Below are 26156 nucleotides of genomic sequence, written 5' to 3'. Positions count from 1 at the left end.
AGCTAGGATTGTAGGCGTGAGCCACCAGCGCCTAGCTAAGGCCCACTATTTTTAGAATATAATTTTATTGTTGTTACTAAGGGGCTGTACAGGAGGGTTACCATGTCGTTAAGTCAGGTCATGAGAACATTTCTTTTTGGACAATGTCACTCCTTCCTTTGCTTTCCCCCAGTTCCCCCGTCCCATCCCTGCCCATAAGTTCATTTTCCACACAATATATAGCATGATTGCATTTGTTCACCCACCCTCCTTCCCTTTCTGAACCCTCCTTTGCCCCACAGAACCCATCATCTTAAGTTTCATCCCCAAATGCTGCAAAACCACAAAAATACTGAGGAGATCAATGGGCGTTCAAGGCAACCTCTGAAAGCCCTCCTCCGAGGTAGGAGAATCCACCCATCCGTCCATCCACCCGGCATGGACAAAGGAGAGGATAGGCTCCCCACCCCAACCGGAAGAGCCTGGAGCAGGGGAGGTCAAAGGGCAGAAGTCATGGGAAGGGGGAGGGGGGGACAGCTACAGTGGGAGGCCGCCAGCCCAGGAGTGGGTTAGCTCACTGCTGCTTTCTGGAACTCTAGCCCTGCCTGCTTCCGCCTATTCAGGGCGGTTGGGCCCCTGGCCCGCCAGCTGAGCCTAACCCTGGGCCCGAGCTGGGCGGGCTGACTACAGGGCACACAGTTTTTGTAGAAAGCAGGCCTGGTCCTATTAAATAAAGCCTGGGTGTTGCTGGGAGATCTGGCTCCTGGCCTCCACCTGGGGGCTCCGCAGCCGGTGGTTCAAGGGGCAGGCTAAGCCTAGGGAGACAGCCAATGGCATTCCCTGAGCCCCGGTTCTCACTGGGGACCCCAGGCCGTCCTGTGTGCCTGTGTTGGGCTGTGGCGCTTTCCGTCAATGTGCTCAGGGTCTAGTGGGGACTCTGGATTGAACACCTGGATTTCCTCCTCCAAAATACATCTGTGTACCACCTAAACATCCCTGTGAGCCTCCGTGTGTGTGTGTGTGTGTGTGTGTGTGTGTGCGCACGTGTACATCCTGGGATCATCTCTCGAATGGCATGTATCGTAGGCCGCGTTTTCAGGTAACTAAAAGGATGACAGAAGGGTCCAAACCAAACAGCACAGGTGCCAGCCTGCTGCGTGTGGAAGTCCCTAGGGAGCTGGGTTCTGTGTAATGGATGGGGCAGGTGACTCAGGATCACGGAGCACACAGCAGTTAGGGCTGTGATTTAGGGAAATGATTTCATATGGGTTACCTGACTAATGGCAGGCGGAGCGCCGCTCTGCCTCCCGCCTGGCCCCGTCCGTGGTCAGCCTTGGAGGACCCAGCTCCAGCCCCTGGACTTAGAACCAAACCACACGGGAAGGCAAAGCTAGTCAACCTAGCAACAAACACCAAGGAGACCGAGTAAACCAAGTTTGGGCGTAGCCCCGAATTGACTCAGTGCTCAAACCTTTGCTGTTAGCTGTGATTCTGATGTTCCTCAAACAGACTGAGGCTGTCTCATTTACTGTTTGCTCCTTTCTCAGGAGTACCTTTAAAGCTAAGTTCCTGGGCTGGGACGTAGGTCCGTGGCGAAGTGCTTACCTAGCAAGTGCAATGTCCTGGGGGCTGGGCATATGGCCTAGTGGTAAAGTATACATGAAGCCTCGTATACATGAAGCCCTGGGTTCGATTCCTCAGCACCACATATAGAGAAAAAAGCCGGAAGTGGCGCTGTGGCTCAAGAGGTAGGGTGCTAGCCTTGAGCAAAAAGAAGCCAGGGACAGTGCTCAGGCCCTGAGTCCAAGCCCCAGGACTGGCAACAAAAACCAAACAAAATAAAGCAAATACAATGTCCTGGGTTTGATCCCCAAAACGAAGAGATGGGGAGAGAACAAAAATACAATTAAGATTAAGTTCCTGTGTATGCCTGTGCATCTTAGAGCTGGTTTTTAGACAGTTGAGATTTAGATGTTAAAAATGGACAACGGATGGTGAGGTTACACCACAGCATGGAGGAGAAAGAACAGTTCTCAAAGTTGAGGCCCTGGGCTGTTGTTCTGCGCCACTGATCTCATAGCTTTTTTTTTTTCTTTGCCAGTCCTGGGTCTTGAACTCAGGGCCCGAGCACTGTCCCTGGCTTTTTTTTACTCAAGGCTAGCACTCCACCACTTGAGCCACAGCGCCACTTCTGGCTTATTCTGTTTATGTGGTGCTGAGGAATCGAACCCAGGGCTTCATGCTTGCTAGGCAAGCACTCTACTACTAGGCCACACTCCCAGCCCCGACCCCTCGTAACTTGTTATTATATGACATCCCCAGGCCCCATGGTGACAGGTCCCTTTCAGTGTCACTCAGGCTTTGAAAGGTGTCCGCAGGTTTCTTCTGTTCATGTCCCCATGGCTGGAAACCAGGGGCTTTTTGTGTGATTTTTTTTTTCTTAAGCTCTTAGGGGGATTAGAGTGTCTTCTGTTGTTCGGCCCAGCCACCTTGGTGTGATTTTCACTGTTCTCCCTGGACACCAGCCTTCCCCTCGGCCTCGGCAGTGTCCATGTGCCTCTGCGTCCCAGCTTTGCAGGGTGCAGCCCATCCGCAAGTGTGTTGGAGACTTGAGACGCGGGCTGTAGCGTGGCTGAGACTGACCCAGGTGGTGGAGCCTGGCCCCTGCTTGCAGGCCGCTTGCAGGAACCAGAGCTGGCAGTTGGTGGGCAGCTGCCTTAGGGCTGGGAAAACACCAATAACAAGGGTCTTCCAGCATCGCCTAAAGGGACAGGCAGAGCAAACAAAGCCCTCCTGGGCTCCGCTGCAGGAGATGGGGCCCTAACTTCGAAAGCTGCCTCATCTGGCAGGTATGGAAATGTCACAGTGTAACTTCATTAAAATGTGGGGAAAATTAGCCAGGCATAGGTGGCACACTGTAACCCTAGCTACTCAGGAGGCTGAGATCTGAGGATCACCGCTCAAAGACAGCCCAGGCAGGAAAGTCCATGAGATTCTTACTTCCAATAAACTACCAAAGAGAAGTGGAGCTGTAGCTCCGAGTGGTAGAATGCTGACCTGGGGGGGGGGGGGGGGAGGGAGGAACAAAGACACTGCCGCCCAAAGAATAAAATCTGTCTAGATCAGAATATCCAAACTAAAGTCTCAAGAAAGTATTTTATTTGGGCTACCATTCTCCCCTGTGAAACTGTCAAAATATTAACTGTGCTCTTATAAGTTCCATAAGCACCACAGTTGCTTACATAGTTTGTAACTATTTTCTTCAATTAACTAAATCTCATAGAAGCAAGAATAGAGAATGGTTTTATACCAGATGGGTGCCCGTGGCTCAGGGTTTACGCCTCTAATCCTAGCTACTTAGCAGGTTGAGATCTGAGGCTCCTGAAGACAAACATGAGAGATAATCACCGCCAATTACCTAGCAAAGAAGCCAGAACTGGAAGTTTGGCTAAAATGGTAGAGTGCCGGCCTCAAGCTCCAAAAGGTGAGCCTGGGAGGCCCTGAACTCACGCTCCAGGTTCTGTAGGGGAAAACACATTGTCTATTTCTGAATGTGAAGTGGAGAAATTAGTTACTAAGGCTAGGTATTTCGTTCCTGGGCGTGGCTTCCAACAGACAGCCTGTCTGGATAGCCGGTGGCCATTCTGTAAGCCCTTGGCTCTCTCTCCTCAGTGCCTTCTTCCAGCCTTCCTTTCCCTTCGCCCTCCCCTCCCCCCATCTTTTCCCCTGCCCCCCCCCAGCCGGTGTGCCAGGATGCCACACCCACACAAGACGGCGAGTGCACAGGTGTGCCTGGTGTGCCAGGAGGGCCTGGGCGGGCAGCAGGGCGGGCTGTGAACGCTCTGTGACCGGCGATCTGTGGTCTCCCCGGGCTGTCCCTGGAGCCCCCTGAGGAGGGGACCAGTCCACTCTGTTTGAAGTGGGCAGGAGGGGGGGGGGGAGAGGGAGAGGGAAGAGAGAGGGAGGGGGGAGAGGGAAGAGAGAGGGAAAGGGGGATGGGGAGAGGGGGAGGAGGAAAGACGGAGAGAGAGAGGGAAGGGGGAAAGGGAGAGAGGGAGAGAGGGGGAGAGGGAGGGAGGGAGGGAAAGAGGAGAAGGAGAGAGAGGGAGGTGGGGGGAGAGAGGGGGGAGAGAGGGGGAGAGAGGGGGAGAGAGGGAGGGAGGGAGAGGAGGAGGGAGGGGGGAGAGAGAGATTGAGAGAGATAGATCCCGGCTCGGCCTCCAGGGGTGCCTGTAATAGAACCACCCCCCCCCCCCCGTCCCCCGTCCCCCGTCCCCCGCCGTGTTCCCTTCCCGTGGCTCCCGTTCCCTTCCCGGGGTGCTGGGACCTTAGTTGGCTCCGGGATTCTCGGCGGCCCCGGGCCTCGCTCCCGCGGCCACAGCTGCCGGGCCCAGGTGCGCTCGGCGGTCCCGCAGGTGGGCCACGCCCACGCCCACGCCCACCGCAGGCCACGCCCCTCCCACCCGCCTCCGGCCCCGCCCCCTGCAGCCCCGGCGGCCCCCCGGCTCGCTCGCCCGCCCACCCCCGACGACGCACTTCCGGAGCCTGGGCGGGCGCGCTCCCGCGCTGACTCAGGCGGGGCTGGCGAGGGGCCGGGGCGGGGCCGGGGCGGGGCCGGCGGGGTCCTCCCTTCCTCCGCCCCCCACCGCCTTTCCGGCGGGGCCGGGGACCTGGGTTGGTGACTGAGGCACTCGGCGCGACCGCGAGGCGGTCTCCCACGTGGCCGAGGGGGCGGGGCGCGGGGCGGGGCCGTGGGCGGGGCCCGCCGGTGGGCGGGGCCCGGGCGGGCGGGGCGGAGGCCGCCGTGCGCCCGTTTCCCGGTCCCCTCCCCGCCCCCGGGGCCCGCGGCCACCTGCGCCCCGCCCTCGGGGCCGCGCCCGAGCCCGGGAACCGGGAGCTCTGACTCCGCGTTCGCGCTCGGTGCGCCCGGCTCCGCGGCGAGCTCCCCGCTCCGCGCGCGCCGGAGCCGCCTGGAAGCCTCCTCCCCGGCGGGCGGGCGGGCGGCAGCCCCGGCACCGTGAGCAGCAGCCCCGCGGGCGCGCCGAACCGGGAAATGGACTGCCTGAGCCCCGAAGCCCAGAGACTGGTAAGCGGAGACCCGCCCGCCGCGCCCGGGCACCGCCGGCCGTGCGCCCGCCGCCCCGCGCCCCTCCCAGGGCGGGAAGGACCCGCCCGGCCCCCTCTCCCGGTCTGTCCGTCCGTCTCTCTGCCGCGGGGGCTGGTGTTCCCTTCCGCCCCGTCTGGCCCGGGCCCGGCCGAGGTCCGCGCGTGGTGTCGACTTCCAGGAGCTTCTGGGTGGCACTGGGCGGCTGGCGCCCGCGGTGGCCCGAGTGGCCCTCGACCCAAGCACCACCTCCGTCCATCCAGGACCCCAGAGCGCAAATCCACGTCGGCTGGCGGCCTGGGAGCCCTTCAGTCCCGGACAGGGACAGGAGTCCACGTTTGGGGGGGTGGGGGTGGGGGGAATCTCACCATCGCCCCGCCCTGTGCTCAGTCAGTGGTGGGACCGCAAGACGCCCGCTGCCAGGGTGGTGTTGCTCTAAAGTTGGCCTGGGAGCAAGGAGGGAACGGTTTATCACCGCCCGTTTTCATGCAGCTTGTGACTTTTTTTGTTGGGGGGGGGGGGTCATAGGAAGGGTGAGGCAGGGTCTGACTTGAACCCTGCAGTCTCCCAACTTCAGCTTCCTGCTTACTGACTGGGATTAAGGGCCTGGCCCCACTCCAGCCTCCTTCTGGCTGTTTTGGGAATGGAGATATGTAAACGGTAAAAAAAAACAGTTTAGAAAAGAAATACTTTGTAAACTTAATGCCAGGGAGAGGTCCTAGGTTCCACTTGCAAGGTTCTGATGGGACTTTGATGAAAGCATTCACCAGGAAGAAATTAGCCAATGCGGGCTTGCATGTGTGAAGGAGTCAAAATACCATGACTGCTCCCACCTGGGGCAGGGGACATTACTAGGAAATATGGCAGAAGCAGGAATACGTAGAGCTAGGTCTTGAGGCTGGCAGACTTGTGTGTTTCTTGCAGTACTTCAAATTTTTGCTTGTTTGGAGACTCTTTTTCTAAAGTTTCATCTTTATATTCTGATTCTGTGAGCCCCAGCATTCAGCCAGACTTTGGGACTGCTTTCTGCCCTGTGACTTAACTGGTTTCTAGGGCCTAGGGCCCACGGTGGAATGCCAGGCTCCCTACCCGGGGGTGGTGCCGAGAGAAGGAAGGACAGAACCTTACCTAGATGCTGATGTTCAGAGCCGTGGGCCGGGCATCCCGTAGAAGGCAAGAGTGGGAAGTGAAGCCTGAGAAGGAGTCTAGTGCCCAAGAGTGGACTGCTTGAGTCCCTGGCAAAGGGAGGAGGAAATACTGAGTGAGAACAGGGCGAGAGGAGGCCGGGCCGGGGCCCTTAGAGGGAGTGGAGAAATAACCCTGGCTGCCTGCTCCTTACTTAAAACACTTGGAGCCTTCTAGGAGGCTGGGGTTAGATGCTGCCAGGTGGGAAGGGGAAAGCCAGACCCTGCATGGGTGAGGGGTACCCAAAGTTGTGTGTGTGTGTGTGTGTGTGTGTGTGTGTGTGTGTGTGTGTTTAAATCTAAGCTTAAGGGAGACTTTACTTGACAGCGAGCCATGCCCCATGAGGGGCTATTTTTAGCCTTTCTTTATCCCTGTTACTTCCAGTATTCACACATTTCTCAGCCCTGATTTTGGGAAAGTGCTGCTACTCTGGTCGGCCCTAGGCCATGTGGTGTGTGCTTCCTCTTACCTCCACCTCCTCTGTGTGTGTGTGTGTGTGTGTGTGTGTGTGTGTGTGCGCGCGCACATGCATGCATGAGCCAGTTCTCTGGCCTGGGTGCTATGTCTTAGCTATTTTGCTCAAGTCTGGCACTCTCCTGCTTGAGTCCACAGCTCCACTTTTAGTCTTTTGGGTTAGTTGGAAATTCACAGACTTTCCCGCCCGGACTGGCTTTGAGCTTAAGTGCTCATATCTCGGCCTCCTAAGTAGCTACGACTACAGGTATAAACCGCCCGCACCTGGCTTCCTCTTACCTTTTTCAGTCTGAAAATGCTGAGTTCTGGAACATAATTGGTTCTAGATTTCCACGAAGAGATTGTGACCTGTAGGAGCTTTATAAAAAAGCAGTATTAGCAACAACTGTCCTGAAGAGGAAGGTGGATTGTAATCAGCATTGTCGATGTTGAGTGGTGGCTGGGACGGAACTCTGTGGTGGTTCTGTGACACTGGGTGCACTGGAGGAGGAGTCCCACTGCTGCCCTGGGTGAGGTTCAGGTGGGCCGCTGGGACAAGCAGTAAGCATTTCAGACTGGCTCGTGCCACTTGGGTTTTGCATTCTGTGCCACTGGCTCCTGGGATGGCGGCCACGGGTCTGGGTCTGCAGGGGTGCAGAGAGGAGGGGGTGGGGCTGCAGAGGTGTGAACAGACCCTAAGGAGAGGCACATGTGGTGAGCTCTGCCTCACTTACCAAACTTGGAGCTGGGTGTGGTAGGGCGCACCTGTAATCCCAGCACTGCTGATGCTAAGATAGGAGGATGGAGTTCAAAGCCAGCCTGAGCTACATACAAGCAAACAAAAGCAAAGGCCAGGGTTGTAGCTCAGGGCTGGAGTACTTACTTGCCTAGTATCCACAACATACAAGATGCAAGGTTCCATCTCCCATAACACACACACACACACACACCATACGCACACCATATACATATACCACACACACCACGTACGCACTCATACACCACACTACACACAACCCCCACATCATACCCTACACACACACCACACACCCCATACCACACACGGCGTATACGTACACCACATATACCACATGCACACATACCATGCACACTCATATACCACACTATATCCACACACCACACACAACCCCCAGCGCTACACACACCATACCACACACACAGCACATACATACACTTCACACACCACATGCACACACGCGTACACACTCATATACCACACTACACACATACCATACACCCCCACCATACCACACACATACCAGACATACACCACACCAAACACACACACATAGATTGGAGCAGGTGTCCGACTGCTTTCACAAGCCCCTGCTGGCTCTGTCCTGCCCAGGCGGTGAGGCAGAGGATGAACTCCATTTCCTTCACTTCCGGCACCACCCTGTGTGTGAACTGGTTGTGTCATCTCTGGTCTCTTTCCACATGCTGAGCGCTGGGTCCTGCCTGGACTGAGAGCTTCCTCTGCGGGGGGGGTGGGGGGGTTGTGTCCTGTTCCCAGGCCCAGGACAGGGAGTGTTGATTGATATATAGAGGGCGTGACTCTGGAGGAGGGGGAGGGGGAGGGGAGGAGGAGGAGGAGGAGGAGGAGGAGGAGGAGGAGAAGGCTGCCCTCAGCAGCAAGCACTGAAATTCTGTGGCTAATTTGAAATATGCCCCCCCCCATGAAGATAGGAAAATACTGACCTGTCTTTTCTACTGTAATGAAGAATGTCAAGTTGGTTGCCTGTGGCTCACACCTGTAATCCTAGCTGCTCAGGGGGCCGAGATCAGAAGATCACAGTTCAAAACCAGCCTGGGTAGAAAAGTCTATGAGATTCTCCAATTAACTTCCAAAATGCGGGAAGCAGAGCTGTGGATCAAATGGTAGAGCACCAGCCTTGAGCAAAAAAAAGCTAAAGGACAGCGCCTGGCCCGTGAGTTCAGGCCGCAGTACCAGCACAGAACTTGGCCCTGGGACTAAGATGGAGATGAGATTTCCCCTTTTTTTTTTTTTAAGAGTCAGTTTCTGTTCAGCCCAAACCAGCATCACATAGCGGAAGCCTTCTTAGCAAAGTGCAAAAAAGCCCCTGCAGTCTCAACTGCGCGTCCAGGGAGCACAGGAAACCGAGCTATTTATAGTTGCCCGACCGTGTTGCGCGCAGCTGATTGGAGTGCTACCTGACTAGGGCGAGGTCCCAGCCAGTCCTGGCAAAGCCGGGCCGGGTTAGAGCCAGGTCCCCGCCTGTCGCAGCAGAGCTGGGCCGTGTCAAGTTGTCCAGCGACTTTGCTCCTCAAAAGGCAATGCTCAGGAGGGATGAATGTCTTATCCTTGAAAACTCAGGCCGCGTGACTCAGAACAGGAATCTTTTATGGCCCATTACTCATGTGCAGCGTTTCCAAAATGTCTGCTCCCGTTTAGATTAAACTCGGGTGCCAGCAGCCTTAGCGCACAGATTGCTGACCTGCCGCCCCTCGGGAAGCCTGCTACGTCTCCTGAAGGTTACACCAGGCCTTGGAGGAGAGGAATTTGTACCGCCGTGCTGTCTTTTCTGGAGGCCACCCGCATCTTTAGTGTACTTTTTAAATGAGGAAGCTCGTTTCCATGAAATGGATTAACTGTACTAGAACTTTCAGAGTCTAAGCCACCTTTTTTTTTTGTTTGGTTTTGCCAGTCCTGGGCCTTGGACTCGGGGCCTGAGCACCGTCCCTGGCTTCTTTTTGCTCAAGGCTAGCACTCTGCCACTTGAGCCACTTCTGGCCATTTTCTGTATATGTGGTGCTGAGGAATCGAACCCAGGGCTTCATGTATACGAGGCAAGCACTCTTACCACTAGGCCATATTCCCAGCCCCCTCATAGTCTAGAATATAAAGATAAAGTTAATTTGCTCCTTTTTCCTAAATTAAAACTTCTTTTCCTTTCGCTGCTTCTTTTGTCTTGGGGAAGTAAGGCCTCAAACAGCCCTCTCTGCCTCAGTTTCCCAAATGCTGGGATTACAGGTGTGCTCCACCACATCTGGCTCACTAATTTGAGACCAAGGTTTAATAATTCAGAATTACTATGTGATGACAGACGCTCTTACAGTTCCCTGCCCCAGCCAAATTCTAGAACCATAAGCCAAACAAGTAACAACAAAGATGGCACCCAGCATCATGAAAGTTGCCCCTCACACGGAGAGGGCCAGTGTTTCAAGGGGATTCTTCTTGGTGTAACTTGATAGCTTTAAAGCCAGGTAGGTTTTTACTCCAGTCTTAAGGCATAGCTACTTTGTAGTAGAAAAGTAATGAGTCCTCAATTACTACAAAGAGGATTTACCTTTTAGTTAAGCTGACATGTCTCTGGTGTTTGTTAGTCTAATGGGGATTTGCACCGTGAGCGAGGCGGTTTTTCTTATCCCAGTGGTCTTTCTCATCTGTGGCTCGGCCTGGGGGGTGAAGAGGAACGAGGGGTGGGGTGAGGTGGGCCGAGGACTCGGCCCGCTTGTCTTTTCCTTTATGCCGCCCCTTGGCCGGAGGCCCAGCAGAAGTAGTCAGAGTAGCCGGGCTTACCTGTCCCCTGCGAACAGCCCGACGAGGGTGTGTGCGGTTCTGAGCCTTGACTTCAGGGCACTAGATGGTTCTCACCATCCCTCTTTCATGGAGAACGAGGACACTGAGGCCCGGAAAGGTCCGGGCTTCCCAGGTCTCTGCAGCCGTTCCCCAAGTGCCGGGTGCTGCCCGGGAACGGGGTGCTGCCGTGGCTGTCTGTACACGGGTCTGTGTGCGGCATCCAAGCCCGGCTGGCAGGTTGCAAGTGTGCGATGAGTCTTCACACTGCTGTGGGCTTCTCCGGGCCGCGGTGGGTGTCATCGCCTCAGTACCAGGGTAGGCGAGTTTCTTCGGGCTGCTGAGTGCCCCGCGGGGGGACGGGGGGTTCATTTCGTCGGGCGCTTCTGCATCCGACAGTGCTCAGACCTGAGAAGATCAAATGAGCGTGGCTCACTCAGTAGGACGGGAAAGGGTCGCAGGCACCTCAGTGTTGCTGCTGTATTACTGACGTTGTGATTATTGTATCAGCTGATCAGCTGGCACTTGCAAATCACTGTGATTGATCCACGTCGTCTTCTGTGGCCCGTGGCCTCCCTCCCTGCCCCCACCCAGTAGACAGCTTGTGAGGGACGCAGTGGGGGCTTCCTGGTGACTTTGGAGTCCTCCAGTTGGTGTGAGTTAGCTCTGGTAGAAGCGTGGCTTTTCACGGTGCCGCCCGCACTGCACGCACGGCACGCACGGCCAGCTGGCGGGCATGGTGCCCGCGGGTGCTCTGAGCCCCCGGCAGAACGAACGGCTGCTTCGTGGCCTAAAGGAAGGGAGCCCGGTGGCCCCAGTGGCCCCAGGCACCGCCGTCCGTCACGGCCGTGGGCCGCCACGTGTGCCACTGAGGGAAATGGAAGGTCTGTTCATCTTAGAACAGTCATTAACAGCCACTGTAGAGGTTTGCTCACGTGGAGGTGTACCCCGCGGGCCCGGGGGGCTCGGGGTGCCCTGGGAGCCCAGGAGTGCTGTGAAACCTGAGTAGGCACGGCCGCTGTTGTCACGCCTCTGTGTCGCTCCGGACTGCGCGTTCAGCAGGCGAGGCATGGTGAAGACGTTCATTCTGAAGAGCAGAGTCTCGAGAGTTCCAGAGGCAACGCGGGGAAGCGGCGCTGTGCACAGACAGCTCGTGTACAAACACTCACCTCTGGCCCAGAACTGCAGAGGACGGGGAAGCCCTAGGCGGCGCGTAGGCGAGGGAAGGAAGCTGTAGAAATGATGTCGCCTCCTTGCCGCCGCCCCCCCTTCTCTAATGGGGGTGCTGTTCAGAAATGAAGTAACTTCCCCACGTGCCCCTGACTGCTGTGCAAGGGGCCCACAACGTGGCAGCTTGCTCTCCAGTCCTCCGGTCTCTCGGGTCCTGGGAGCTTCGTCCCGACCACGAAGGCGCAGGCGGGCAGCTCCGGGGGGCAGGCGGGCCTGGCACTTCTTAAACCTGTCCCCGGTCCCACAAACACAGAGCACCGAGTACAGCTCCCCGGCGACCGTGGGCCCAGCCGGGCACAGTCTGGTGAGACCACTGCTTCCCAGGACGGCGGCTCTGTCGCGAAGAGGAACACCCGTGATCGTTCTAGAGTCTGTAACGACGGATCTGGGTCCGTTTTGATAAAATCACAGCGTTCGGAATAAACCTCAGCTTAAATACTAGCTTTTCACTTTGTGTTCTCCAGATCTTCAAGTGCCTCTGAGCACGCTGACGAGAGCACGCTGATGAGAGCACGCTCCATCTGCGGGGTGCTGAGCCGGCGGCCTGGGCTCTGCAGCCTGTCAGGGCTGCCTCAGCAAATGTGGCGAGAACCGCACGCAGCGCCCTGTCCCACACACCCACACGGCCGGGCTCAAGATGTGCTTCTCAGCCTTGGCAGACCTGAAGATGGGTCTGTCTCCCTCCCCTCCCCTCCCCTCCCCTCCCCTTCCCTCCCCTCCCCTTCCCTTTCCTACCCTTCCCTCTTTCCCAATCCATATCCCCAAGACCTTTTTACTTTTTGTTTTTAATAGAATAAGGTCTCGATTTTATGCCCTCCTATTTACACTTCCTGCATAGCTGGGGTGACATGCTCGGGCCACCACGCCCACCTTTCATTGGCTGACCTGCCTTGCCAGTTCTTATGAATTTTTCTTTTTTTTCTCTTGTTGATGGTAGTAGGGTTTGAACTCTGGGCCTCAGGCTTGCTAGGCAGGTGCTGTAGCACTTGAACCACATCTCCAGTTCTCCTTTTTTGCTGGCTGTTTTGGAGATGAAGCCGAGTGAACTTTTCTGCCCAGGATGGCCTTGAACTATGATCTCTCAGATCTCAGCCTCCTGAGTAGCAAGGACGTATGAATCACAGGTGTCCAACTCATGAACTTTCTACCTGGACTGTCCAGGAACCACAGGCCTCCCAAATAGCTAGAATTACAGGCAGGGGCCACCACGCTGGCTCGCTCTGTGTACGTATATATATGCATGTGTGGAGCTAGTTGCCTAACTAACCTCCACCTAACGAAACAAATGAAATTCACAGGTGTCCAAATCAACCGTCACGTATAATTTCAAGTCAGTGTAGGTTTGTAATTGTAGGCTGGGTAGGGTGGCACACGCCGGTGCTCCCAGCTACGTGGATGGGAGGTGGGAGGATCGGAACTCCAGGCCAACCCAAGCAAAGTTAGCACGGGACGCACAAGTACCGGGGGGTGTCCCCCACCGGAATGCCCCCGGAAGATGGTAGTGGGCGTTGGAACTGTGTAACTCGCGTTCTGAATCCGTGGGTTGATACAGAAATCACAGGGTGGTTTTTTTCTCCCCGCCTGAGTTAGCCGGTGGGAAAGCCCTTCCCAGCCCTGGAGCCGGGGATCGGAGAGCTCGCCCTTCCCCTGCTTCCCTGAGCCCCGCCGTGTCCACTGCCCTCTGAGAAGGAGCATACCGCCTGGATACAGCCGTGCCCGCACACCGTCACCGCCATAAAAGCGGGGTTCCTCGATGTTGGGGAATTGGTTGGAAATGGCTGCACTAAGATTCTGGGCGGATGAACGTTTCCTTTGAGACTGGCGCGAAGTACCTGCGACGGTGAGCCCCGAGCCCGAGCCCCGAGCCCGGGCCTCGGCCGCGGGGCAGAGGCGCAGGCCTGCTCGCCCTTCCTGTTGGGCCCCTTGCTGCCTTGGACCGCAGGCTGTTTGTAGAGTCTGCACCAGAGAGGGTGGGGGTTGCCTTGGAAACAAAAGTGGTGGCCATGGCCACTTCCTGTAGCCAAGGCAACTCAGGAAAGGGATTCTGTGTCACCCACAGCCTCCGTCCACCCCAGGCTGGAGGCCGCCAGACAAGCCTGCAAGTGTGCTGAGCGCAGGGCTGAGATGTCCAAGTTCTGTTTCCCGGAGCTTTCTTTCCTCCTCCGAGGAGGAGCTGGACTGCGACTGTGCTCTTCCTGTCTCTGAACAAAGCCGGTGCGCTCATCCCTTCGGGCACCAACTGCACAGCCTTTCGGGTCTGCTCACAGCAGTGCATTTTCTTGCGGTAATGGAGGTGGAGCCCCGGACCTTCCGCCCGCTAGGCAAGAGCTCCGACCGCTTGAGCCCCACCCTGGGCCACATGGTGAACTTTAAACACATCCTTAAAGCTTTCCCGATAAGATGACACGTTACCGTTGCGCACGGCAAGGGGCCCGGCAAACATACCACTGAGTCTTTTTCGGTTCTGCTTAGTTCTCAAAGCTGGAAGCCAGAGCGACCACACGTCGTGTGAACGTGTATCTGCAGGGCGCATCGGCACCCGACGGCGCTCGTCCGAGCAGCTGCCCGGGCGTCATTCCAGCTGCTTCCTTCTGAGGAAGCAAGCCGCAGCTGCCGGCCCGTCGAGGCCCGGCCCCCCTTCCCGCGCCTCCCACGGCCTCACCATTCCCCCCGTGCGCTGAGTCTGCCCTGGGCCCAGCCATCCTCCCGGGCTGACGTTCCAGGCCTCCCTCGGGGCTTCCTCAGCCCTCTGGAGAGGATGATCTAGAACCCTCTCAATCGCATCCCCCAGGGCGTGGCTGAGGTCTGCGACCGGGAGCCCCTCTAGCATCTCTGTAGAAAGAACCCTGCGGGGCGGAGGGCCGGGGAGTCCCCGCAAAGGATGATCCAGGAAATGCTTGGAGAGCCAGGCCCTGAGGGTAGCCTGGGAGTTTGAGAAAGCTGCGGGCCAGCACCTTGCAAGGCTCCCCCACCCCACCTTCCTGTCCCCCCCCCCCCCAGTGGTCACAGCCTCTGCTCACACTAACTACTGTAGTCCACAAGACAGGGGCTCTAGGTAGCACCCCAGATGACCCTGTGGGCCCTTAGGGACCCTGGTGCGGTTCGCCTGCTGCTCACAGAACCTTCACCTCAGGCCTGAGGATGGCGGGGCGGGGGGGGGGGGGGCCTTCTGCATCCTAGTGGATGACGGGTGACCACTGCACCTTCTAGCCGTCTGTCTGCCTTCTGCCTGCAGTCCCAGCAGTCCAGGTCCCCCGCTGAGGTGCAGCCCTCACCGTGGGGTATCTATTTCATGGGCTGTAGGGGGCTCAGGGAACAGATAGGGGCTGAGCTCTTCACCCCCCCGCCTTGGTGTCCAGACCCGCAGAGTTCCCTTCCGTCCTGTGGTTCTTTCAGGATCTGCTGCCGGCCAGGCCGCTCCACGCAGCACAAAGACCCGTCACGAAGGCACCTCCCGGCAGGTGCGCTCTGGGCCCAGCTCACTAGCTTTACACGCCCTGCCCGCCCGCCGGCCGCTCCCGGGAACATCACCCGAGACCACGTGTCCGGGGGAGAAGTCCTCCCAGCTGGTCCGGGTGGCGGCTGGAGGTCCCGAGGCCCTGGGGTCACACCGCTGCCCTCCTCCTCCCGAGTCTCTCGTCACGGGTGCACTGCTGGGTCTGTGCATCTTTCCCAGCGTGGCTGTACCACTGGGCCCGTGGGTGCCAGTGGACATTTATGCAGGGGTGGAGCGCAGGGTCCAGTTTTCTGGAGTTTCCTCAAGGAAGCAACTGTGGTAATGGGTGGGATCCGTCCTTGCCGCCATCCCCGCCCCAAGAGGACTTTGCCTAGAAGCCGCCTCCACGAAACTCTGGGGTGCCAGGCCGAGCCTCCAGCACGCCAGAGGGAGGACCAGCCCTGTCCCTCCCAAGGGGAACCGCAGCTCGCATTCAGGACCAGCAGGTGTGGGGGTTCTGAGCAGGCCCCTGGCCTGGGGCTCATCCCCGGAGTCTTGCCTGGCCCAGAGACTGGGGGGCGACGGCGGCACTCCCAGGCCAGCACCGGGAGGACCCTGCACCCGCCGACCCCCGGTAGCCACGCCACGGCAGCAAGACCTTCGCTTCCCCCTCTCTCTCCCTTTCACTGCTGTCTGCTTTGAACGTTTCACGCCGCGCGCATCAGCACCTGAGGCTCGAGCAGCCTCCCGCCCCCCGCCCTCTCTGACTTAGCAGGTGCGGGCAGCCCACAGTGACTTTATGGTCAGTCCCCAGGGGAGGCTGGTGCTCTGCTGGGATGACATCTAAGAGCACCATGCCACCCCTCCCCCCTCCCACCCCAGCCTGCTTCCAGAGTCCACCCTCGCCCCACCCCCACCCCCAGGATACATCTCGCCCCTTCCTAAAATGTTTCAAGATGTTCCCCGATAGGTGGAAGGCCTGATGGACGGTTTGGGAGCCCCAGGCTTCATCCACAGCTTTGCCTTTGGGGGCACCTCTTGGGGGGGGGGGGGGCTCCAGGCATTGGGAAGAGGGCTGAGCACCGGCTGGCTACCTTTCCCTGGGGAGGGAGCAGATGGGGTCAGGGCTGCTGCGGCCTCAGGTGCCCCAGGTCACGGGGGGAGGGCGGGTGGTCTGTGGCAGGTGTGGGGGCCCTGCTGGGTGGGCGGCCGGAGTGAGCCCTCTCCTCTCCTCGCCTCACTCTTTGTTCCAGTGCATTGCATCCTGAATTCTGTTCTCTTCCTCGGTTTTGCCCGTGCCGTCCGTCCGTCCTTCCTGCTGGCTGCGTCTGGTTATCGTGGTCTCCCATGGCGCAGGGGGCTTAGAGCAGGCCCCATCGCTACACCCGTCGCCTCTGAGCCCTCCTAGGGCCCTTGTGGTTTGTGGGTGTCCACCGGAGGGATGTGGGGTGTGCTTAGGCTTAAGCAAGCATCCGGGTGCCCTGAGGCTCAGGCTGGCCGTGGAGGCAGGTTCCCTCCCTCGCTGCTGTCCCTCATGGCCCGAGCCAACTCAAGCCCCTTAGGGCCCTTCCGCAGCCCCATGCCCGCACCCCACATTTCAGCCGGGAAGATGTTCCCTTCTGATAGGAGAGCTGGTTCCCATTCTGCATCCCAGGCAGGCCTTGAGCGGACTCTGGGACACAGTGCTGTGTCCTTGATTTACATACTCGGTGTTTCTCATCCCTTCCAGTTGAGGATCCAGACATGTAGCGGAGAGCCAGGGCCTGACGCACAGCCCTCGGCCTTCGGGGCGCCCTGTCAGGCCCCCCTCACTACCCCAGCGCCTGCCTTGGCTCTCTGCACTTGGCTGCTGGGGTTCAGACCAGGCTCGTGTCCTGCAGGACCCCGCCCCCCCCCCCCCCCGCCGCTTCTGAGGGCGGCTGAGCCCCCCGGGGACAGCCCCACCACACCGTTCTCCCGCGTACACCCCTGTGCGCGTGTCATCTGCGCCCCTGCGTGGGGCCACACCGCAGCCTGCAAGTCCTGGCCCCGCTGCTGCTGTGGGGGGGTGAGGTCAGGAAGCTGGCCCTGCTCCCCTGCAGAAGGTGCGATCGATTGGAAACCATCAGCACCGTCTGACAGGCCGTGCCCTCCAGGGCACAGTCGTGTGCTCGACGGAGGCTTGGTCCTGCGCCCGGAGCGCTGAGCCCCGGGAGCTCCTGCCCGGACCGCCGTGCCGCCATGCCGCACGTGTGCAGGCCGGGCTGCGTGCCGAGCCCTTCCCCGCCAGGGCCGGCCCCGGCCGTTTGGGCCTCACTCGGCGGCTCATTCATGTCCCGCCTTCCCCCAGCGGCCTCCTGGGTTGGGTCCTGTTCGTGACCGTGATTTGTCCTGTGCATTATCCTAATGTTCTTGCCAAAGTCTCGGAATGGGATGAACTGCTGTTGAAGCTCTGTATGATTTTTTTTTTTTTTTTTGGCGGCACTGGGGCTTGAACTCAGGACCTCAGGTTCTTCACCTCTTTGGGCTCGCAGCTGGCAATCCATGCCACCAATTGGGGCTTTCTGATGGCTAAGTGGGGATAAGGGTCTCAAGGATTTATCTTCCTTAGGCTGGTTTTGAACCACAATCCTGAGCTCTTAGCCTCCACTAGCGGCCCAGCTTTTCCGTCGGTTTTTCAGGCCGTCTCATGCTTTGGCCCCGGCTGGCCTCAGGCCTCTCTCCTCCTGCCTCTGTCTCCCGAGGGGCTGCGCTTGCTCCCAGGCGTGCACCCTTCACCTAGTCCTCTGTATGACTCGGGGTCCGCTGACGGGTCGGGCTGCGGCGGTGACACCCGGCCCAGGCGCCGGCTGCGCCCTGGTTTTGGTGTTGGCCTATGACCTCTGTGGATCTTGAGTCTGGCAGGTTCCAGGAAGTGAGCTGATGGCTGCCACTTCCTGTCTTACCCGTGCTTCATCAGAAGGCGCCTGGGAGTACGGTGGTAGGTTCCCTAGCGGGCGGAGCCCGCCGGGATCTGAAATGTATTGAACTCCACGTTGATCTCCTTTCTGAGTCCTCAGGTGGAGCTGCCGGGGGGCTCAGCTCGGGTGTCCGCATGCGGAACCGGCCCCGTGACTGGCTCCCCCGGCGGGGACTCCTTCAGCACAGGCCCTCCGGCCAGGGGCCGCTGGTTGCTCGTCTCGAAGCTCCACTGCCCTCAAGGACAGCGGGCTAAAGGGGCTCTCCACGGGAACTCAGACCTGCGGGGCGGGGGGCGGGGGCAACGCGGCCGGGGAACGGGGAGCCAAGCCAGCGCAGACGGGGGATGAGACCCTGGACTGGCGCCCGGGGGTTGGCAGGCAGGTGCTTGACTCGCCCCCGCGCCCCGCAGAGCGGGCCCTGGAAGGGAAGGCGCCCCCTCGCCTCCCGTCGGTCCTCTGTGCCCTCAGCCCGCTGGTGGCCGGCGGGCTGCACTTCCTTGGGTTGTGAGACCGTGGTCTTCTCTTCCTTCTGGCCGGCGCCTGGGAGCTGCTCTCAGCTCTTGGGGGCACCGACGCCCCTCAGCCATGTGGCGTCTTCCTTAAGACCAGCAAGAGGCTCGCTGTAACCCTTAGACCCTCTGTTAGAGGGGTTGCCCGATTAGAGCACCCCTCAACGCAGTCAGCTGGCGAGGAACCTTCATCACTTGTACATGTGGGGTAACTTAATGACCAAAGTGATGTCGTCACAGTCCCTGGGCCGCCCACACTAGAAGACAGGGTCTCCGCAGAGTCTTCACCCGGGGCCAGGATTCTTGGGGAACCTTCCAGAACTGCTGACGACTCCTGCTAGCCCTTCCCTTCCCCCTTTCTTCTTCCTTACATTCTTCTCCTTTCCTCTCCTTGCTGGCCCCTCCTCCGTGCTGCTTTCCAACCAAGCTCATGGGCTGAGCTGCTGTCACAATCCTTGCCTAGTCGGTGCAAGCTCAGAGAGGAGCCAGTGTGCACCCAGCTCCCACCCAGGGCCCTGGCGGGTGGCGGCCGTGCCCGTGTGAGCGCAGCAGATTCGCCGACACACACACACGCGCACACACGCACACACACACACACACACACACACACACACACACACACACACACACACACACACACACACACACACACACACACACACACACACACACACACACACACACACACACACACACACACACACACACACACACACGCACCGCGGGCCACATCCCCAGCCGCAGGTGCAATTGCCTGAGCTAAGCTAGCGCTCCCCCGCGGTGACGGCCGTGGCTGGGCGCGTGTCCTATGTGGCGTGGATGCACCGTAGGCAAACGTGGCTCCCGGCCCGGCCGGGCGGAACAGGACAGTGCAAGGCTTCACCTCGCCGCTTAACGCACTGCACGGTTTAGAACTTGAAAAGGCTTGCGATCCCAGCTTCTTGAGGAGGCTGAGGTCTGAGGATCGTGGTTGGAAGCCAGCCGAGGCGGGAGCGTCCGTGATATTCTTCTCTTCGGTTAAACACCAGGCTGCAAGTGGAGCTGCGGCTCGAGTGGTAGAGGGCTAGCCTTTGAGCAGAAGAGCTCAGGGTTACCACGAAGGCCCTGAGTTCAAGCCCCAGGACCGGCAGAAACACAAATGCACATGCAAAGACACACACACACACACGTTAAAAATTGAATTGTGTCTAGGTTTTCCATGTCACGATTCAGCCTTTAGTGGCCACAGGTAACTACAACCCTAGAAAGTTGGGTCAGAGAGACTGGTGTTCTCTCAGCAGCGTTTCAGTTCGTGTGGGCCTGTGATTTGTGGCTGTGCGTGTGTGTCTCTGTAAACAGGATCTTCTCTCCGCAGCCTCGTTAGCCGTGCGCCCAGGGCTGCCGCTGATCCGCCCCCTAATGAGATTTCCGGGTCTGTTTCAGGCGGAGGCCAGGCTCGCAGCGAAGCGTGCGGCGCGGGCGGAGGCGCGGGAGATCCGCATGAGGGAGCTGGAGCGGCAGCAGAAGGAGGTGAGCCCCGGGGTCTCGGCTGTTCCGTCCACGGTGGGTGGGGATTGCAGGGGCACCGGTGCTGGTGACGCACCTGTCCCCTCCCCGAGCTCGGGGCTGGAATGTGTTTGCGAGGGTGGCAGCCCTTCAAGGTCAGCCCAGGGGTGCACATAGCCCGGATGCCAGGCGTGCCTGCCCCGGCGGGCCCGCCCCAGCGCTGGGCCAGCCCGGGTCTGAGGAGAGGAGAGGAGAGGAGAGGCGAATCCCGGCCCGGCTGATGAGCTTCGTGGTCTCACGGTTGAACTAGATGCTCTGAATTAAAGCCAGGAAGAGCAGATCGGATGTGTTTGCTTAATTGACCGAGTTGTTCATTTAGAAATGCCTTCCCTGCGGTGTTGATGGTGTCGGGAAAGGGCACCGATGTGTTTGCACACCTCTTCCTGCTGCTGGTTTTGAGCTGCCGCCATTCAGTGCGGGGCTTTTTAGCTCACCTTAGGACAACGATCTTTCCATGACCTTCCAGCTAGCGCGGCATAAGCTGTTCCTGCTAAGAAGAGATGAACATAGTAACGTCTCGGCCAAGGTGACCGACCACCGCCTCTAGGGCTGATTTTCACCCACAGGCTCTGCTTGAGCTCACATAGCCCAACCTGGCAAACCCAGCCGGTGCTCGGCACGGGAGCTCCCGGATGAAAACCTGACCTTTAGTTTCTCCTCCAGCGACTTCCATGCAAGGACCGAGCCGGTCACCGCCACGCTCCCTGGAAGGCTGGCCGGCCTCCGGCCTGCCCCGCTCCTCGCTGCCCCGTGCGGTGTGCAGGGGAGGGGGCGGCTGTGCTTGATCTGGGGACAGCACTCATCAGGTGGCCCGAGGGGTGGTAGAGCCGGGGACCCCAGCCCAAGGGGTCAGAGTCCTCCCGCCGTCCCGTTGGGAGGAAAAAGTGGCACGCAGTGCTGGGGTCTCCAGGGGTGTGGTCCCGAGAGGCAGGCGGGGCCCGGCCCACCTGCTGGGGTGCCTAGGGCGGGGGGGGGGGGGGTGACCTTCGTGGGCGGCAGACTCACCTGCTCCACCTGCACGGGGCTAGCCCTGTGTGTGGAGCTCGTCACTGCCTTTCTTCGTGGTTCCAGGCACCCTTGTAAGTTCTTGCTCCTAGGGTGTCATACCTCTAGAATTCAATATTTTCCTGTTGTTTCTCTTTTATTGACTTGGAGAGGCAGGGTGAATATTTTCCCCAGTTCCAATCTCCTCTCAAATCATTTTTTTTCTTGCCAGTCCTGGGGCTTGAACTCGGGGCCTGAGCACTGTCCTTGGCTTCTTTTTGCTGAAGGCTAGCACTCTACCACTTGAGCCACAGTGCCACTTCCGGCCTTTTCTGTGTATGTGGTCCCGAGGAATTGAACCCAGGGCTTTGTGCATGCTAGGCAAGCACTCTACTCCTGGCCCCTATGTTCATTATTTTTAAATAGAAAAAAAGAAAGGGGCTCGTGGGTTTTAAGGTCAGTTATTTGGGCTCCCCTGCTGCAGGGCGACTTTGCGGGCCTGCCAGTTAACCGAAGCGCCTCCCCTCGCCCCTCTTGCCAAGGTGCGGGGCGGAGCTCGGGGCTGAGACCCCTCCCACGCCTCCGCGTTCCAGGCCGGGCCCTGCGCCGGTTCAGGGTCCGAGGCCCTTCCGGAAGCATTTGCAGGAAACACACAGAAATACTAGAACTGGGAAGTGGTAGAGGAAAAAGAGAAAGAGGAAGGCCCTTCTGTGGTCTAGGCCGCTCCGCCGGGTCCACGCGCCTCCGCACCCGGCGCCCAGGCCCCCGCCCGCAGTCACGCCTCCAGGAACCTGTTTTCAATTTCACTTACTTTTTATCTGTATAATTTCTGTTACCTTGAGTCGTACAAGAGAGGTTTTAGCTCAACCTGTGAGCTCATCCGTGCTCACACACGCATGTACGAACAGGCACGTGTTCACACTCGAGAGCAGAGTGTGAGCCGTGGTGTCCTGGGCCGGAGCGCGACACCCCGGCCCCCCCCCGCCCCGGCCCCCACGGCCCGGGCTGTGATTAGCGCCGGTGAACACGGCTGAGCTTGTGCCATCGGATAGCCTGCGCGCTGGCATTTTAAGTTGCTGGTTAAGGGGAAATGAATATGCTTCTGGAGACCAGCGGCACCAGCGGGGTTCACATTCTGATGGGAAAATTGGGAAACTCCATCCGGTCTTCCTGCCCGCGTGTAGCTACTTAGTAACCCTAGCGTTCCTGGACGGAGTCTGATCTGCCCAGAGCCCCCAGAGCCCCGAGTCCGGAGAGGAGCTGAGGAGGGCGGCAGGCTGAGGGCCAGAGTTGGGGTCCCCCGGCACGAGAAGTGGCGAAGGGAGCTGTGTCAGGGTACTGGCTTGTCATCGGGCCTCTAGGCCATGACCTCTCCTCCAGACCCAGCCGGCCCCCCGCCGCCCTGCCTTCGGCTGAGACGCACCCTCTGACAAGCTCTCTGGCTGTTTGAAAGGACAGGAACTCCCTCTTTTAATCGGCTCCCTAGGAGAAAATTATGTGCAGACACCCTTCAGGAAATCCCAGTGGATGCTGGATTTCACGGGAGAGCCCACACTGATAGAAAAAGATGAGGATCGGGGTATATTACTCGTTGCTGCTGAGTCAACCCTTTTAGCTGGAGGTGCTGTGTTTATTTATAATCAGATGTGTGCACCTGTGCTCCACAGAAGGCTAGAAATGTGGTGTTTCCAGCCCTACACCCTGACGGGCCTGAACAAGGACTAACACAATGTGTTTGTTGAGTGAGTACAAATAAACAGGTAGCTCATTTTCTCTCATGTCACTGCACAAGTAGAAGAAGCCTCTACAGCAAAGCAGTAATGTCACTGACTAGCAATAACCCCTGTTGAAATAGGTCAGTTGCACCCTAAAGTTGCATCCTATTTTTCTGGAATTCCCCTGGTATTCCTTACATATCCATGTGGATCTGAACGCTGAAGTTTCGTTCTTCCTTGCTTGTGAATTGACTGGCTGACTTTGTAATTAAGTTGCCACATTTTCTGCTTTTACTTTTGTTATTCTGGGAAGAAAATCTTACTACTGTCTCCCACTAGTGCCAATAGGTTATAGTTACTTCTGCATGGGAAATTATTATAACGACCCAGTCTGATTCCGGCAGAGAGATGCTTTTTTAATCAGGGTGTCTAATTAGGATGTAAATGGATGACAACATGACTTTCTTCATTGGACTTCAAAAACCTTCTTGTTCATGGCTCACCACCTTTGCAGGTTTTTCCCAGTATGGCCTTTCCTCACTTTTCTGATTATTTACAGAACCTTCTGCCTGATGTTCCTGCGGCTTTAATTGGATTTTCTGTTTTTCTCCTGTCTCTCTGTCCCTCTCTGTAGATCTATCAGGTTCAAAAGGTAGGCTCTTATTTATTCTTCACTTTCTAACCTGCATGGACTGGTGGTTTTTTCCTTGCCAAGATGTGCTCACCTCTGCAGAGCCACCCCTTGCACGGAAGGTGGCCGCTGCGCGCCTTGTCTGTGAGCTTGTCTGAGGAAGCATGCTCCGCCAAGGGAAGCGAGTCACGCCTCCCCCACCCCCTTCCCTCGCGGACTTGAACTGGGAAAACAGATCCTGAGCCAGCCACTGGTGGCTCCCTCCTGTAACCCTGGCTGCTTAGGAGGCTGAGATCTGAGGATCACAGTTCAAAACTAGTCTGAGCAGAAAAGTCCGTGAGACTCTTAACCAACAATTAACCCACCAGAAAGCCAGCGGGAGATCTGTGGGTCAAGTGGTAGAGCACCAGCCTCGAGTAGGAAAGAGTCGAAGTAGTACCCCGGTTCTGAGTTCGAGCCCCAGGAATAGCACACACACAAAAAAGAAAAACAACAAAAATCCCGGCACAGAAGTCACATTTCTGAATTTGAAGAACCTTTTCAAATCATAGTTTTGAAGAAGTCTTTGCAGATGGCTGTATCCGAGAGCCTGCAGAAATGCCAGGGTAAATCACCACACGTTTAGAGCCTCTTGGCTGTTGCTTCTGAAATCCAGGTGAGAAAGGAAACAGAAACATAACAATAGAGTTCACCAGCTTGACACGGGCCCGCCTCCACTCCGGGCCTGCCTCCACCCCCGGGCCTGCCTCCACCCCCGGGCCTGCCTCCTACGGACTGGTGCGCCCCTCCGCTCCTGGCTGTCTGCGGAGGCAGCCGAGGTTCAGGACAGGAAGGCCAGACCCAGAAAACCCAGAGAGAACCACATCCGCGGCCCCGGGGAGCCCCCGGCACCCTGGAACTTATGGAGCTGCGTGACTGGCTTCAGTGGGCTTCCGGGTAGGGAGGCCCATGCCGAGCTCCAAGCCGTCCTCGAGGCCAGGCAGCAAGGGACAGGCTGGGGGCAGGTCACCGGGGCCGGGCAGCAGGATGCCGCCGCCGTCCTGACCACAGGGACCGCGCTGGCCCTCTCCACGCGCGTCCTCCCCTGCCCGCCCCGGGTCGCTGCAGGGACTTGTGTGGATGCGCACACCTGCCCACGGCGAGAACGTGAACTTGTGCAGGATGCACAGCCGGAGGGACGGCAGCCAGGACACACACACGCGTGCACGCGTGTACACACACGCACGTGTGGCAGGGAAGGGAAGGCTCTCCTCACCACTCATAGCCAGGATGAGGGAGAGGAGGCTGCTGGCACCTCTCCCAGCCACTGCGCACGCACGGTTTCTCTGGAAGGGCAGCACCAAGGCAGTCTGTCTGACGCTCGCTCCCTCTGCATGACGCACACCGCTGGTCCCTGGCCTGTGTTTGCTCGGGAGGGCTGGGCTGCACTGGCGCTGGGCGGGCACTGCTTCCCCCCCCCCCCCCGCCTTCCCGTGACGGACACGAGGGCGTGGCGGGGGCTCCAGCACTAGGCCCACGGCCACTCGGCCACTCGGGAACCAGGTGAGAGAGTGTGAATACTGATCTTATTGTTATCACACAATCACACACAAACATCAACCTATAGAGCGACACGAACTGAGGCAAAGGAAATACATGAAACCAGAAAAACTGGTAGAACAGAGTTCTTTTGGAATACACACCGATTTCCTCTTTAAAAGAGCTATTTGCCTTGTGATTAAAAACCCAGAGGAGGCAAAGACAAAGTAGGCGTCAAGTCTTCCTTCTTAAACCCTGACAAGTGTGGCAGGGCTAAGCTGGCGTCAGCCAAGAGGAAAATGGCAGGAGGCTGAGGTGGTTGATGAATTTGAAGTTAAACTATTACTTCAGCAAGTGCTTGCCTTGATTCCCTTTCCTGAATCCATTCTAAGGAAATAGATGAGTGGAAAGCAAGAGAGGTGGCTCATCCGGCCTTTTGTATTAGAGTTTGACGTTGCTTAGTTTTTACAGCATTGCTGAGTTCTCCTGATTTCTCCTCTTCCAGTCTAACGCTTAGCGTCATCTCTTAAGAGGAAGAGGTGAGGCCGGCTGGGACTTGCAGGTCTTAAATCCAGCTGCCTTTTCCTAATGAAACTACAGCAAACAGAGCAGCACCACGTGTGGGTGATTGTAGAGCGCACAGCTACCTACGCCCCCAGCGCCCACTTAGATAGAGTGAGTGAAGAGAAGTCACAGCTGTGATTTATGAGCTGGAGTTTGGTTCCTCGTTCCTGGATTTTTCTTACGGGAAATGGAAGGGAAAATAAGAGAACAGCAGAGTTCCGTTATTTGAATCCATAGCCTGGGTTCGCACTGGATGTTGGGGTGACTGTGAAGGCTAACTTGCATCATGACGGTGTCAACCGGCAAGGTGAAAGAGGCTGTTAGCCTGCGTAAGCCCCGGAGGTAACTTGCAGGTGCCTGCCATGGTCTCTCGCCCACCGGCCTCCGCAGGCTTTGTATCCACAGCGGGCCGCAGGGGCCGCTGGTGGGCGTGAGTTCTCCGGCCTGTGTCCAACACAGACACCAGGGACGTGTGACCTGGGCGTCCAGGCCAGCCCAGAGCTTCTCTTCCTGGTCTCTGGTTTCCTCCCTTCTGGGGCAGCAGCGCAGACCGGCCCTGGGCTGAGCTTCCCCTGAGCCGGGTTTATTCCCTTCGCACACTGGCTTCGAAGGCCCGGGAGCATTATGGACACGATTGTGATGCCCCAGGACTCTCTAGAAGCCACCCTGGCCCAGGAGTGCTTTGCCTGGGGGCCCAGTGGCCTCAGGGATGGCCAGGCCTCCTCACAGGCCTGCCCTGCCCTGCCCTGCCCCGCCCCTGCCGACCCACGGAGCTGCAGCTGCTTTGCCTGGCACGAGACGCGGC

At 58.2% G+C, this 26156-nt stretch overlaps 1 protein-coding gene across 23 annotated transcripts in view; it reads left to right on the top strand.

The window, feature by feature from the left end:
- Nucleotides 1–26156, top strand: part of Lrrfip1 (LRR binding FLII interacting protein 1) — a 109290-nt gene that overhangs the window by 37308 nt on the left and 45826 nt on the right. For 13 of the 23 annotated variants that reach the window (XM_048344462.1, XM_048344461.1, XM_048344442.1 and 10 more), the window contains exons 2-3: nucleotides 19817–19903; nucleotides 23273–23290. In XM_048344462.1, coding sequence (XP_048200419.1) covers nucleotides 19817–19903; nucleotides 23273–23290 — 105 coding nt within the window. Of the gene's footprint in view, nucleotides 1–4943; nucleotides 5066–19816; nucleotides 19904–23272; nucleotides 23291–26156 lie in introns of those variants that run through there. The other 10 variants (XM_048344464.1, XM_048344465.1, XM_048344454.1 and 7 more) reach the window with 3 other exon arrangements.

Source organism: Perognathus longimembris, chromosome 4 (assembly GCF_023159225.1).
Source record: "Perognathus longimembris pacificus isolate PPM17 chromosome 4, ASM2315922v1, whole genome shotgun sequence".
Taxonomy (NCBI): Eukaryota; Metazoa; Chordata; class Mammalia; order Rodentia; family Heteromyidae; genus Perognathus; species Perognathus longimembris.
This window is presented reverse-complemented; position numbering and strand designations above follow the sequence as displayed.